The sequence below is a fragment of the Scyliorhinus torazame genome, chromosome 30 (genome assembly GCF_047496885.1).
Source record: "Scyliorhinus torazame isolate Kashiwa2021f chromosome 30, sScyTor2.1, whole genome shotgun sequence".
Classification (NCBI taxonomy): Eukaryota; Metazoa; Chordata; class Chondrichthyes; order Carcharhiniformes; family Scyliorhinidae; genus Scyliorhinus; species Scyliorhinus torazame.
Window position 1 is genome coordinate 22,651,778 of NC_092736.1, and position 13,663 is coordinate 22,665,440.

General features: G+C 45.4%; 1 protein-coding gene across 1 annotated transcript in view; it reads right to left on the reverse strand.

Annotated features, from left to right (window-relative positions):
• Positions 1–9,412: 9,412 nt before the first annotated feature.
• Positions 9,413–13,663, reverse strand: part of LOC140404429 (probable E3 ubiquitin-protein ligase HERC1) — a 300,792-nt gene continuing 296,541 nt past the window's right edge. The window contains 1 exon segment of the mRNA XM_072492956.1: positions 9,413–10,082. Coding sequence (XP_072349057.1) covers positions 9,897–10,082 — 186 coding nt within the window. The 3' untranslated portion in view covers positions 9,413–9,896.

The window sequence follows — 13,663 nt, forward strand, 5'->3', positions numbered from 1 at the left end:
CCCCTGAATTGGAAAATGTGAATTGGGCACTCTAAAATTTAAGAAAAAAAAATCTGCGTCTCTGATTGTGCAAATTCATGGGCCACAGCAGCCGGCTTTTTTTTTTTACAAGTTCGGGGGGGGGGGGGGGGGGGCGGTGGTGTTATTTGAGAAAAGGTTAACAGGAAAAATATGCAGAAACTGAATGTTTTCATCCTTTAGAAATTGGAGGTTCACATTTCACCTGAACAGTACAATTAAAAATGTAAAAAAATAAAACACTTAAAAATCAATTAATGGATAAAGCTTCCAAATACGACCTGCAGGCACTTTGTTCTGGAATGTTTGAAAATCAAGATTAAGAAAGTTGACATGCCTTGGTTGAAGTTTCAGCTGCGGTGAAACCATTGTTGGATCACTCACCATTCTTGGAGTAAGAGACTTCCACTTCATCAGCATCAAAGTTCAGACAGCAACCAATCACATCATTCTCCCCGAACTTTTGGCAGCCAGCGTTTAACAATGCCGGCGACCAGATTTTTAAAAATGTGGCCGCACTGCGCCTGCTTGCCCACTCACCGGTGCGCAGTGGGGCAGCATTTTATATGTTCGTGGCCATTTTGAAGGCCGCTCACAGCCAACATTATTAAAAGCCGACTGCTGCGGCTGTTGCGCGCGGATTTGCGTGATTGGGAGCACCGCGATGGACGGCTCCGTGACCCGACACCCACCTGCGACCCACCCGTGGGTTGCGCACCCGACTTTGACAATGCCTGCCCCACAAGTAAACTAGTCCATGTAAACATGCAGGAGTTAAATTCCTAATGGCAGCTACTGGATCCTGTATGGTTGGGTTGGAATTCTGACATTTCAGGGTTGGATGAACTACATTACATTCCAAAAATTAATTTTTCAGAGCAGGTGGGGGTGAAGGGCTCCTCCTCTAATTACTACACAGCAATAGTGAATCATAGAATCCTTCCAGTGCAGGATGCGGCCATTTGCCCCATTGCCCGACCCTCCGAAAGAGCACAGGCCCACTTTCCCACCCTATCCCTGTAATCCCATCTAATCTTTGGACATGGAGTGACAATTTACCAATCCAATCCACCTAATCTGCACACCTTTGGACTGTCGGAGGTAACCCACGCAACCACAGAGAATGTGCAAACGCCATAGACTGTCACCCAAGGCCGGAATCAAACCAGAGTCCCTAGAACAAAGAACAAAGAAAAGTACAGCACAGGAATAGGCCCTTCGGCCCTCCAAGCCCATGCCGACCATGCTGCCCGACTAAACTACAATCTTCTACACTTCCTGGGTCCGTATCCCTCTATTCCCATCCTATTTATGTATTTGTCAAGATGCCCCTTAAATGTCACTATCGTCCTGGCTTCCATCACCTCCTCCAGCAGCGAGTACCAGGCACCCACTACTCTCTGCATAAAAAACTTGCCTCCTACATCTACTCTAAACCTTGCCCCTCGCACCTTAAACCTATGCCCCCTAGTAGTTGACCTCTCTACCCTGGGGAAAGGCCTCTGACTATCCACTCTGTCTATGCCCCTCATAATTTTGTAGACCTCTATCAGGTCGCCCCTCAACCTCCGTCGTTCCAGTGAGAACAAACCAAGTTTATTCAACCGCTCCTCATAGCTAATGCCCTCCATACCAGGCAACATTCTGGTAAATCTCTTCTGCACCCTCTCTAAAGCCTCCACATCCTTCTGGTAGTGTGGCGACCAGAATTGAACACTATACTCCAAGTGTGGCCTAACTAAAGTTCTATACAGCTGCAACATGACTTGCCAATTCCTATACTCAATGCCCCGGCCAATGAAGGCAAGCATGCCGTATGCCTTCTTGACTACCTTCTCCACCTGTGTTGCCCCTTTCAGTGACCTGTGGACCTGTACACCTAGATCTCTCTGACTGTCAATACTCTGGAGGGGTCTACCATTCACTGTATATTCCCTACCTGCATTAGACCTTCCAAAACGCATTACCTCACATTTGTCCCGATTAAACAGGTCCACAGATCACTGAAAGGGGCTACACAGGTGGAGAAGGTAGTCAAGAAGGCATACGGCATGCTTGCCTTCATTGGCCGGGGCATTGAGTATAAGAATTGGCAAGTCATGTTGCAGCTGTATAGAACCTTAGTTAGGCCACACTTGGAGTATAGTGTTCAATTCTGGTCGCCACACTACCAGAAGGATGTGGAGGCTTTAGAGAGGGTGCAGAAGAGATTTACCAGAATGTTGCCTGGTATGGAGGGCATAAGCTATGAGGAGCGATTGAATAAACTCGGTTTGTTCTCACTGGAACGAAGGAGGTTGAGGGGCGACCTGATAGAGGTATACAAAATTATGAGGGGCATAGACAGAGTGGATAGTCAGAGGCTTTTCCCCAGGGTAGAGGGGTCAATTACTAGGGGGCATAGGTTTAAGGTGAGAGGGGCAAAGTTTAGAGTAGATGTACGAGGCAAGTTTTTTACGCAGAGGGTAGTGGGTGCCTGGAACTCACTACCGGAGGAGGTAGTGGAGGCAGGGACGATAGGGACATTTAAGGGGCATCTTGACAAATATATGAATAGGATGGGAATAGAAGGATACGGACCCAGGAAGTGTAGAAGATTGTAGTTTAGTCGGGCAGTATGGTCGGCACGGGCTTGGAGGGCCGAAGGGCCTGTTCCTGTGCTGTACATTTCTTTGTTCTTTGTAAACTCCATCTGCCGTGCCGCGAAGCAGCAGTGCTAAGCACTGTGCCACTCTAATTTTAATTTAGATCCTCTTTCAGATTTCAGACGACTAAATCATCTCGAGACTAAATTATTATCACCGGATGCACAGTCTGAAACGGTTGTATTTGGAGGGTGGCCACTGGGTGGTGCCAGAGGTTCATGTCCTGGATTTTCTGGCTCTGTTCAGGATGCTGTAACCTGGGAGTGCAGCCTGGTCTCAGCAGTAGGAGGGGAGATTGTGATCATGGAGTCACAGCTAACAAGTTACTTCTATTTTCCGAGGGCAGTTTAACTGGGAAGAAAGTAAGGGCAGAGACCATTAGAATCATTCCCAAAAGTTGCTGTGGGTGGCAAATGCTGATGTGACTGCATTGTGAGAGTTCTGACCCCTCCCTTCAAATAAACCAGGAAAGAGTTTAAAATAGATTGTTTTGAAGCAACTGGCAATGTAAATTCAATGAATAAATCGGGAACTGAAAGCTAGTCTCAGTAACTATGATTGTTGTTAAAACTCATCTGGCTCACTAATGTCCTTTCGGGAAGGAAATCTGCCCTCCTTACCTGGTCTGGTCTGGCCTACATGTGACTCCAGACCCACAGCAACGTGGGGAATCTTGAACTGAACTTTTCAGGGCAATTGGGGATGGATAAGAAATGCTGGCCGGTGCAGCCCATTCCATGAAAAAAAAATTAAAACGAGTAAGTCAGAAATGATAAAGAATTAACCAGAAAGTTCAAGTCAGCTCCATATTTATACACGAATCAAACCTCTTCCAAAGCCTCTTTATCTAACCCTATCAGCATTGCCTTCTAGCCCATAGCTTGGCTTTGGTTAAGTTACTGGAAGGAATCATGTGTTCCATTTACAAGATGCACTACTGCAAATTGCCAAGGCTTCGCACCTTTCAAGCCTGTCACCTCTACCGTCTAAACCAGGGCTACAGAAGCATGGAGCACCACCTCCAAGTTCTATAATCGCCGTTCCTTCTCTGTCAGATTCCTTGCCTAACGACCCTGTGGGTGTAGCTACACCTGCTGGCCTGAAGTTGCTCAAGGGCGATTAGAGATGGTCAACAAACATCCCAAGAATGAATCACCTGGACAGGGAAGGGTTACGTAGCGACACCATAGACATATCAGGGACAGCATGCTCAGTAGCACCACGGAACAGGCAGAGTACATCAGCTGGTCTTTTCCATCATGCTTGTGCAGGCATTTTAAAAAACCAAAGAGCAACTCATTGATCAATGCATTGAAACGGTTATGCTTTAAACCATCTTTTTAAGATAAAATGGAGGAATAAAGGGGTTCAGGTGATTTGCGACATGTTTTGTCAGACAACAGCACCAGGGACCCAGGTTCGATTCCCGGCTTGGGTCAGTGTGTGTGGAGTCGGCACGTTCTCCCCGTTCCTGCGAGGGTTTCCTCCGGGTGCTCCGGTTTCCTCCCACAAGTCCCGAAAGACGTGCTTGATAGTGAATTGGACATTCTGAATTCTCCCTCCGTGTACCCGAACAGGTGCCGGAATGTGGCGACTAGGGGATTTTCACAGTAACTTAATTGCAGTGTTAATGTAAGCCTACTTGTGACACTAATAAAGATTATTAAGGGAGAAAGCAAATCGACAGAATAACAGAGATGACCAGCTAGCCCATTACACCTTGTAAAGGGTTAGAGATTTGGTGACAATATTAATGAAACTTGGCTGTGCTTCTGTCTTATCACATACTTAAATTACATTGCAACGACCCTGCGAAAGGGCACCGTGCCCATCCCCACTCCCCCATCCATCCCACCCCCTATCCCCATAACCTAACCTGAAACCAAGGGGCAATTTGGTGTGGCCAATCCACCTAACCTGCACATCTTTGGACTGCGGGAGGGAACCGGAGCACCCGGAGGAAACCACAGAGGGAACGTGCAGACTGCACAGTCACCCAAGGCTGGAATTGGATCCGGGTCCCTGGCACTGTGAGGCAGCAGTGCGCTATTAAATGGTAGCAACAGACATGTAGCATCCCTTAAGGTACTGAATAAGGATGAAACAATAGTCCAGAAAGCACAAAATCATTTCAAAATTGCTTAATTTCACAACATTATTTAGATACATACAGGTTCGAGACTTTGCCAAGAAGGAGATACAGAGCTTCCTGGTGGAGCCGGCCTCCACATTCCTCAAGGAGGTGCTGACGACAGGGGGACTGGACAAGGGGGTATGTCGGCGGTTTACAGGGTTATTTTGGAAGAGGAGAAGGCACCGCTGGAAGGGATCAAGTTAAAGTGGAAGGAAGAGCTGGGAGAGGATATGGAGGGGGGGTTCTGGTGTGAGGGTCTCCGGAGAGCGAATGCCCCTACCTCGTGCGCGAGGTTGGGGCTGATACAGCTGAAGGTGGTGTATGGAGAGGATGAGTCGGCTCTTTGAGAGGGTAGAAGATGTGCGTGAACGTAGTGGAAGGACCCAAATTATGTTCATATGTTTTGGTCCTGTCCAAAGCTGGGGTCCTGTCCAAAGCTGGAGGAGATTTTTAGGCTAATCTCTAAAGTGGTGCACGTGAAACTGGACCCGGGCCCTCGGGAGGCCATATTTGGGGTGTCAGACCAGCCGGGGTTGGAAACGGGTGCGGAGGCAGATGTTGCAGCCTTCGCCTCGTTGATTGCCCAAAGGCGGATCCTGTTGGGATGGAGAGCAACCTCCCCACCCTGTGCCCTGGGGGCAGGGGGGGGGGGGACCTGTTGGAATTCTTGACTCTTGAGAAGGTGAAGATTGAACTGAGGGGAAGGATGGAGGGGTTCTACAATTCATGGGCGTTATTCATTATGCACTTTCAAGAATTGGATGACATCAAACAACAGGGGTGGGGGGAGGGAGACTGTGTATGTTGATGGTGACGATGAACGATTCCAGATTCCTTTTGTATTTGATGTTTGTGGGAGGATGGGATTGTTGTTGCTGGCCAGGGGATTGACGTTGTATTTGTTACTGTTGATTGTTGGGTGTAAATTTTGAAGAAAATGTGAAAAAGAATAAAAAATATCTTAAAAAAAAAATTTCACATTACAAAATTTAAATGATGATACGGCTTCTCTGGAAAAGACCATTTAAGGCACTTAGCTCTGAAGTAGCAGATTTCAACATTTCTAATCACTTCTTTCAGCAAACATTTGCAGCACTTGCTTGTCCTTTCATGTTCTTTTGCCTTCTGGGTAGCGTCTGGTAATCGCCACGTCAATGTGAATAATGCTCAGTGTAAATGAGTGAAAAATGATGGATAACAGGATGTGCGCAATTAATTGTTCCTGCTCAAAACAAAGACGGTCTTCCAACTTCAGTGATGCTGCAGAAGCAACTGGGAATCCACAGAGTGTTAACATAGCTACTCACCCAGTCTGCACCATCCCAAAGCACGATGGAAAATAGCAACATTTCCACATTCCAGCAGCCAGACCAGTACCAGTCAGAACACTTGGATTTTCAACACTAATGATCTTGATGTCTCTCACGATGAGATTGCCAATTTAAATGTCAATTTGTGTTTTCAGGAAAAACCGGCGTTGCAAATATTGTCAATATTTCACCACATGTTTGTCAATTTTCCTGGGCAGTCGTGACAGACCAGCCTAATTTCCCTGGCCTGTCATTTTGTATGTTTGCGCACTTGGACAACATTCATTTTGCCTTAAACAGCCTGTCCTGATCTCTTCGCACTAACTGGTTGGGAAGGAGAAAAGCTCTTGGCCAACCCAAGATAGTGAACCATCTTCGTTGTCTGCCATTTCAGTTACTTGCGACCACTTCACCCCCTCCCACCGCCCTTTTAAGTAACGGAACGTCCTCAATGTCAGATTGACACCCTGTATCCACTTACCTGCGGCGGCAAAATTCTTCTGACGCTGGCCAGGTGAGATCCAGCAGCTGCCTCGGAGGTCTGGCCAAGTCGAAGAGTGAAAGGGGCCACGCTCCTTCATTTTTAACAGCACCAACTGATACGAAACAGGTATGTTTAACGGTCTGACTGAAAAATGACAGGCCAGGGAGAAGGTAAGTGGATTGAATTTGGGCAGTGGCGGGTGTTGGGTGGGAGAGAAAATCGGAGGTGATCCAGCCAGGTTGAAGAGTTGGGTCAGTCTGAACAGGGTGGGTTCCAGCTGGGCTGGGAGCGAGAGTAGGTTACCCAGAAGTTAAGAAGAGGTTTGATTTCTTTTAACATTTTCGGAGCGATTATAATTTGTGTAACCCTGGCGGAACCTATCCCTTGTTATCGATTTAAATTGCATTTTCTGATGTTTCCCAGCAATAGTGAAGGAACGGCGATATATTCTCAAGTTAGGATGATGTGGAGCTTGGAGGTAAACTGATATGGAGTGATGTTCCAGTGTGTCTGCTGCCCTTGTCCTTCGAGTTGGTAAAAGTCGCAGGTTTGGAAAGTGCTGTCAAAGGAGCCTTGGTGAGTTGCTGCAGTGCATCCTGTCGATGGTACACACGGCTGCCGCTGTGGGTCGGTGGTGAATATTTGAGGTGGTGGGGTGGGGTGTCAATCAAGTGGCTGCTTTGTCCTGGCTGGTGTCAAACCTTTGCGATATTTTCACAGCATGAACCATCAGTTCCCTAAAGGGTACCTCAACAACGTACTTCTACTTCCAACTTCTCCCACCCCAGATTCAGGTCACATAATTAAAACTGACTGGTGAACTGTAAAACTAGCACTGTGCCCGACCCAGAACTTCTCCATTTTCCTGTCGAATAGTTTCTATAAATGGGCTCCTCACGTATGGTCCAGGGAACAGGTGAAAATTAACTCCACTGGATCCAATTCAACTCCCCACCCTTTCAACAACCAACATTTTTATTGTGCCTTTAACGGAGAACGTCACAAGGTGGTCCACAGCATGCAATCAGACAAAAAAGGGTAGCTAGGAACTTGGCTAAAGCAGTAAGTTTATAAGCAGCGTCTTGAGAGAGGGGAGAATGGTGGCAAGGCTTCAGGAGGGAATTCCAGAGTTTAGGCTGCAGAGTTTTAGCTCTCCATAGGCATCTCCTCTCCATCCCCACTGTGTTGAAAGTTCCACCAGTCTGCCTGCCAATCGTGTTTGTACACATCTTCCATTTCCCATATATCTTCCACTCAACATTCTCTCTCCCTTTACCATTAGTGCCATCTGTCTTCCCACATCAATGAAATTAATAATGGCATTCTCCTTTACCTCATTCCATCTACATTCCTTGCTCACATCCTTCCCCTTTGGGCTTCCCTCAAGTGCCGCTAATGGAAGTAATCTCGATTAGTCTCTATACATTCTGCCGACACTGTCCAGTAGTCAGGATCACTTTAGCAACAAGACTCCAGAGGAGGAGAGAGGGGAATGGACCTGCAAGCACCAACAGACTGATGGTTGACATGTATGTTGTAACAAGTTAACAGTAATACAGGAGCAGAGATTCAGAGCTGTGTCAGCTACTTGGAAGAATTTTGTCTGCAATAATTTTTAAAATCTTATTGAAGCATTTTGAATCACCCACTGATGAAACTAGTTTGACTGAAGCAGGGTTGGTCCTATTATATTGTAAATTCAGTACTAGACAAATTCAAATCCTCAACTAATAAACAATAATCACTCTTAGAAAAGGGGAATGACAACATTACAAAGCAAGTGAACCAGCCTCCGTAAAGACTAGTTAACGTTTCTCCGCACTGATTGGCAAGGCTTTCAGTTTATTTCAGATTCTCCACCATTCAAAGTGTTCTTCCTATTTTAACAGTATCAGGCTTGTTCTTAATCAGAGCCCTTCATTAGCTCAGCATATGTTGCTATCAAAGTTGCTGTAAAAATATTGGCTGCCCTCTGATACTATGGTCTCTGCATTCCATATATGAGCCGAGGCAATGGACGATGGCAAACTGTTCACCAACGAAAGTCATCACAATTAACCCTGATCACGTCGCCTAAAAGTCACACAAAAACTTAAACTTCTGGGTTTGTGCAAATCATTGAAGGGGACAGGTTGCGAGAAGGGTTAACACAGCACAGGGGGCTCTGGACATTATAAATAGGGGCATAGAGTACTACAAAAGCAAGGAAGTTATGGTGAACCTAAATAAAACACTGGCGTGGCCTCAGCTGGGATATTGTACCCAATTCTGGGCACCAGACTTTAGGAAGGTATCAGAGAGGCTGCAGAATGGTGTCAGGATGAGGCACTTCAGTTACCCGAGTAGATTGGAAGACGCTGGGGACTGTTCTCCCCAGTAAATGAGCAGAGTAAGAGGGGATTTTTATAGATTCAGAACCGTTAGGGTTTCAGAAGTGTAGACAGGAAGAAACGGCACGCATTGGCAGAAGGATCTCAAACCAGTGGGCACAAGATTTCAGCCGAGTGACCAACAATGGTGACATGAGGAAAACCGTTTGCATGCAGCGAGTGATTCAGATCCGGAACGTTCTGCCAGAGAGCTGTGGGGGGCGCAGTTTCATTTGCGCCCATCGAAAGGGAATGGGACAATTATCCCAAGATGAACGTTTGCAGGGTTACGGGGAAAAGGCAGGGGGAGTGGGACAAGGCTAGTTGCTTCTTGCGGAGAGCAGGCAAGACGTGCTGAATGGCCTCCCCTGTTCTAACCCGATCAGAAGAGCATGAATAAGTACAAGTTACAAGTAGGCCATTTGGCCCCTCAAGCTACGCATCAACACCAATTTTAAATTAACGTTTTATTCCTTTGATGTAATTCTGATAGGAAACTCGGCACAGGCAATTCAAATTAAAACAAAAATAAATATAAGAATATTTATGTAAAATTGCTCTCCCTCATGAACAATTATACACAATGTACATTGTCTTTTAAACTTTAATTTTATAGCTCCCCAACTCTGGCAGGGGTCATCTATACCACTCTCAAAAATGCACCAAAATATCTCCATGCAAACTTATCAAAAAATTAACAAAACAAATACCAGGGAAATGGTGTTTTTCTTTAAACCGGCTTATAGTTGAAATTAAAATCAAACAATAACATTTATCACATTCATTTTTCTTCAAGTACATATACAATTAAAATATTCTGGGCTTCTCACTATAGCTGCAGTAGTCACTTACGCTTACTATACCAGAAGGCTTTGCACACCATTAGCTCCCCGCACCCCTCCCCACACACAGGTACAGCAATTGTTGTTCGGGGAATTAATAATCGGTGTCAGAGCCTTCCGCGTTGTCCACGTTGCGGGACAGCATGTAGTTGTCCATGTCTATGGACCTGCAGTTGTTGATAGCGTATCGCAACCTCTCGGCCATGACTGCCTGACTGGAGTATGGGGGTAGCCGTAACTGGAAGAAGCAGGTTTGTGAGGTAGGCAAGCTGTCGTAAGGCTGTAATGTGGGGGAAAAAAGACGCAGGATTGTAAGAATTGGTCAGACGAAGGGTAGAAATCTATACTACAGACTTTAATATAAACCACTCGAGCAGATCAGAACAACACCAACCCATTTAATGAACTGACAAATCACATTCTTGATGGGTATCAAAGGGTTAGCTTGCATATGAAGTTACTTTATCCCTGCTTCTGAAAGACACGCTGTCAACGACACAGGTAAAAGATGTTTCTGTCGCAGCCGAGGATCAAGCGGAGGTAACTTTTGCAATTAATCATTTTTCCAAATAAAATACAAAAGTTGGAGCGCTGATAGCATTCAGCTGGGTTTGATCGAAGCAGTCCATAGTCTGCGATCAGGAAATTACTAATCTATCATGGAGAAGATTGTGACTTGAACATCTTGAAAACTTACAGCTGTTCAGAGAGCCAGCATGGATTTATAAAGGGTACATCATGCCTGCACAATCTGACTGAATGTTGTATTGAAGAGGGGACAGTTTTGAAGTAGTGGATGAGAACGTCTTGGGATGTTATTTATATGGGACTACCATTGGCGTTTAATGAAGTCCCTCATAAGAGACAGTGAGCTAAAGTTGACGCTCATGGAACTGAAGGAAAATTATCGAACTGGTTAGCAAACTGGCCAAGTAGAAGGAGACAGAGTGGGGATAATGGGCAGGGTGTGACGAGTGATGTCTCCCGATGATGTGCGGAGACTTCACCTACTCACTGTATTCGTTAACTTAGATGACGGGATAGAAAGCCACAAATCCAATTTTGCTGATGACAACGATATGCTGTATTGTAAGTAGTGCAGATGGGAGTATAAAATTACAATGATGTATTAAGTCAAGGGGCAAACTGATTTCAATGCAGGTTATCCACGTTGGACCGAAAGGTTATTGGATCATTGGTCTTTATATCCAGAGGAATAGAACAGAATGTGGTCGAAATTATAGCTCAGTCGCAAAGCCCTGGTCCACACCTGGAGACCGAGCAAGGATGTACTGGCTTCGGAAGAAGCACCATGGAGATTTGCACGAAAGATGCCTGGACTCCAAGGGTTAAACTACAAGGAGAAATTAAGCAAAACTACGGCTTTATCTGGAATTTATAAGGCCTGGGGGGCGATTTTACTCACGTTTTCAAGATATTAAGGAAAACAGATAGGATAGAGAGAGAGAAATAATTTCTGCTGGCTGAGGAACCGAGGACCAGGAGGCCAAAGTCTAAAAACTAGAGCCAGACCTCTCAAGAGCAAAATTAGAGAACACTTCATGGAAAGGCTTATGGAAGTTTGGAACTTTCTTATGCAAATGGCGACAGACACTGGATCAACTGATTTTATAAAATCTATCAAACTCAGTTTGGAAGTTACTAAAAACTATGGGATGAAGGTGGGTATGAAGTTAGGTCACAGATGATCCATGATCTTGATGAAGTCGAACAGCCTCAAGGGGGTAAGGCCTACTCGCACGGCTGCACAGTGGTTAGCACTGTTGCTTCACAGCTCCAATGTCCCATGTTCGATTCCTGGCTTGGTTCACTGTCCGTGCGGAGCCTGCATTTTCCCCGTGTCTGCGTGGGTTTCCTCCGGGTGCTCCGGTTTCCTCCCACAAGTCCCGAAAGACGTGCTGTTAGGAGAATTGGACATTCTGAATTCTCCCTGTGTACCCGAACAGGCGCCGGAGTGTGGCGACGAGGGGATTTTCACGGTAACCTCATTGCAGTGTTAATGTCAGCCTCCTGGTGACACTAATATAGGTTATAATTATTACTCCCATTACCGTGTGCCTCTTATATGTTCATCTCGGATTAGCAGCCCAGTGAGTTCACTGGTAATAATCCTCACATTTGATAAAAACTTTCAAGATCAGGATATACAGTAGGTTTTGACAGCATAGGCTGGGAGGAGGCTCATGTGCCTGTAAACATTATAAAAATGTTATCCGTTCATGAGATGCAGGTGTTGCTGGCTGGGCCAGCATTCATTCCCCATCCCTAATTGCCCCTGAACTGAGTGGCTGGCTCCCCCTCGACAACTCTACTGACATTGTCACTACTCCACTGTATGGAGGTGTTGGGCTGAATGGGAATTTTCCCGGTAACTTCATTGCAGTGTTAATGCAAGCCTACTTGTGACAAGATTATCACTAACAGGCCACAGAGTAGATTCCGCTGTTATATAAACCCATCTTGTTCACCAGTGTCCTTTTAGGGAGGGAAATCTGTTGTGGATATATATACATTCCACGTACATAATACAATATACACACATACTACACACATATACAGTCCTCATTACGTATGGTGGGTGTGTTTGAATATGATTTGCCCATGGTATAGAATGGTCAATATGACAAATTTTATTGCCCAAAGTGGCAATGTCAAAACTTTAAAAAGTGAGGCAAGGGAGAGAATATTGCCACGCTCAAAGCCAGCAGAAATGATCAGTGTATGTAATTAGCATTTCTGGAAAGATATTTAAACTCTGGGTGTTACTACAGCTGCCAAGGCCTCTTGCGTAGACTTGAAAGCTGCTTATAGCAGACTTAATTAGAAATAGCACATCAGCACAGCAAATCAGGCAGGAAATAGCAGCTATAATTTCAGAGTATGATAGAATTAACAAAGGCTCAACTTTGTTTGCTTGTCTTGGAGGATCAGATTTAATTTAACAAATAAGTTTGGACCAATGAAAAGTTTTAAATATCGTAAATGTTTTAAAACGACCTATTTGGGATTATAACAGAAGCATTTCCGTTTTTCTCGATGAGAGCAGCTTATGTGATTAAGGATGCTTCCTCCGCAGGATATTGATGAGTTTTATATTAGCTTTCGCTGAGTGCCAGGCACATCTGCTGCATGCACTGGCGGAGATTTCTTTGTTGACATAACTTCTTGATTAGTATCACTGTTACTATATGGGGCTGGTAATTCTATTGTAACAAGGGGCTGGTAATTGTATTGTAACAAGTATTCCTTAACAAGGAATGAACTAGTTTCAACAGTTACAGCTGTTTCTAGGTGAACAAAACACAAAAGACCCTATAACCTGTCATGATATGCAGACATGCAGATAATGATATACAGACAGGCAACTAATGAACACAGAGAACAGGACATGACCAATGAGCAGGCAGGACACGCAGGGGTGGTATCTCACTATAAAAGGCACGAGGCGCTCACACTCCGCCTCTTTCCACTGATGAACATCTACAGAGTGAGTCAGGGTGTATGTGCAGTATCACACCTCCAGCACGTGGCTAAGAGCTAATCTGGTTCAGTCAGACAGAGTAACCACACTTCGGTTAGCAGAGAGTCGAACTCAGAGAACTGTGCTACTGGTTCAATAAATCATAGAACATAGAACAGTACAGCACAGAACAGGCCCTTCGGCCCTCGATGTTGTGCCGAGCTTTGTCCGAAACCAAGATCAACCTAACCCACTCCCTGTCATTCTGGTGTGCTCCATGTGCCTATCCAATAACCGCTTGAAAGATCCTAAAGTGTCCGACTATCACAGCAGGCAGTCCATTCCACATCCTAACCACCCTCTGAGTAAAGAACCTACCT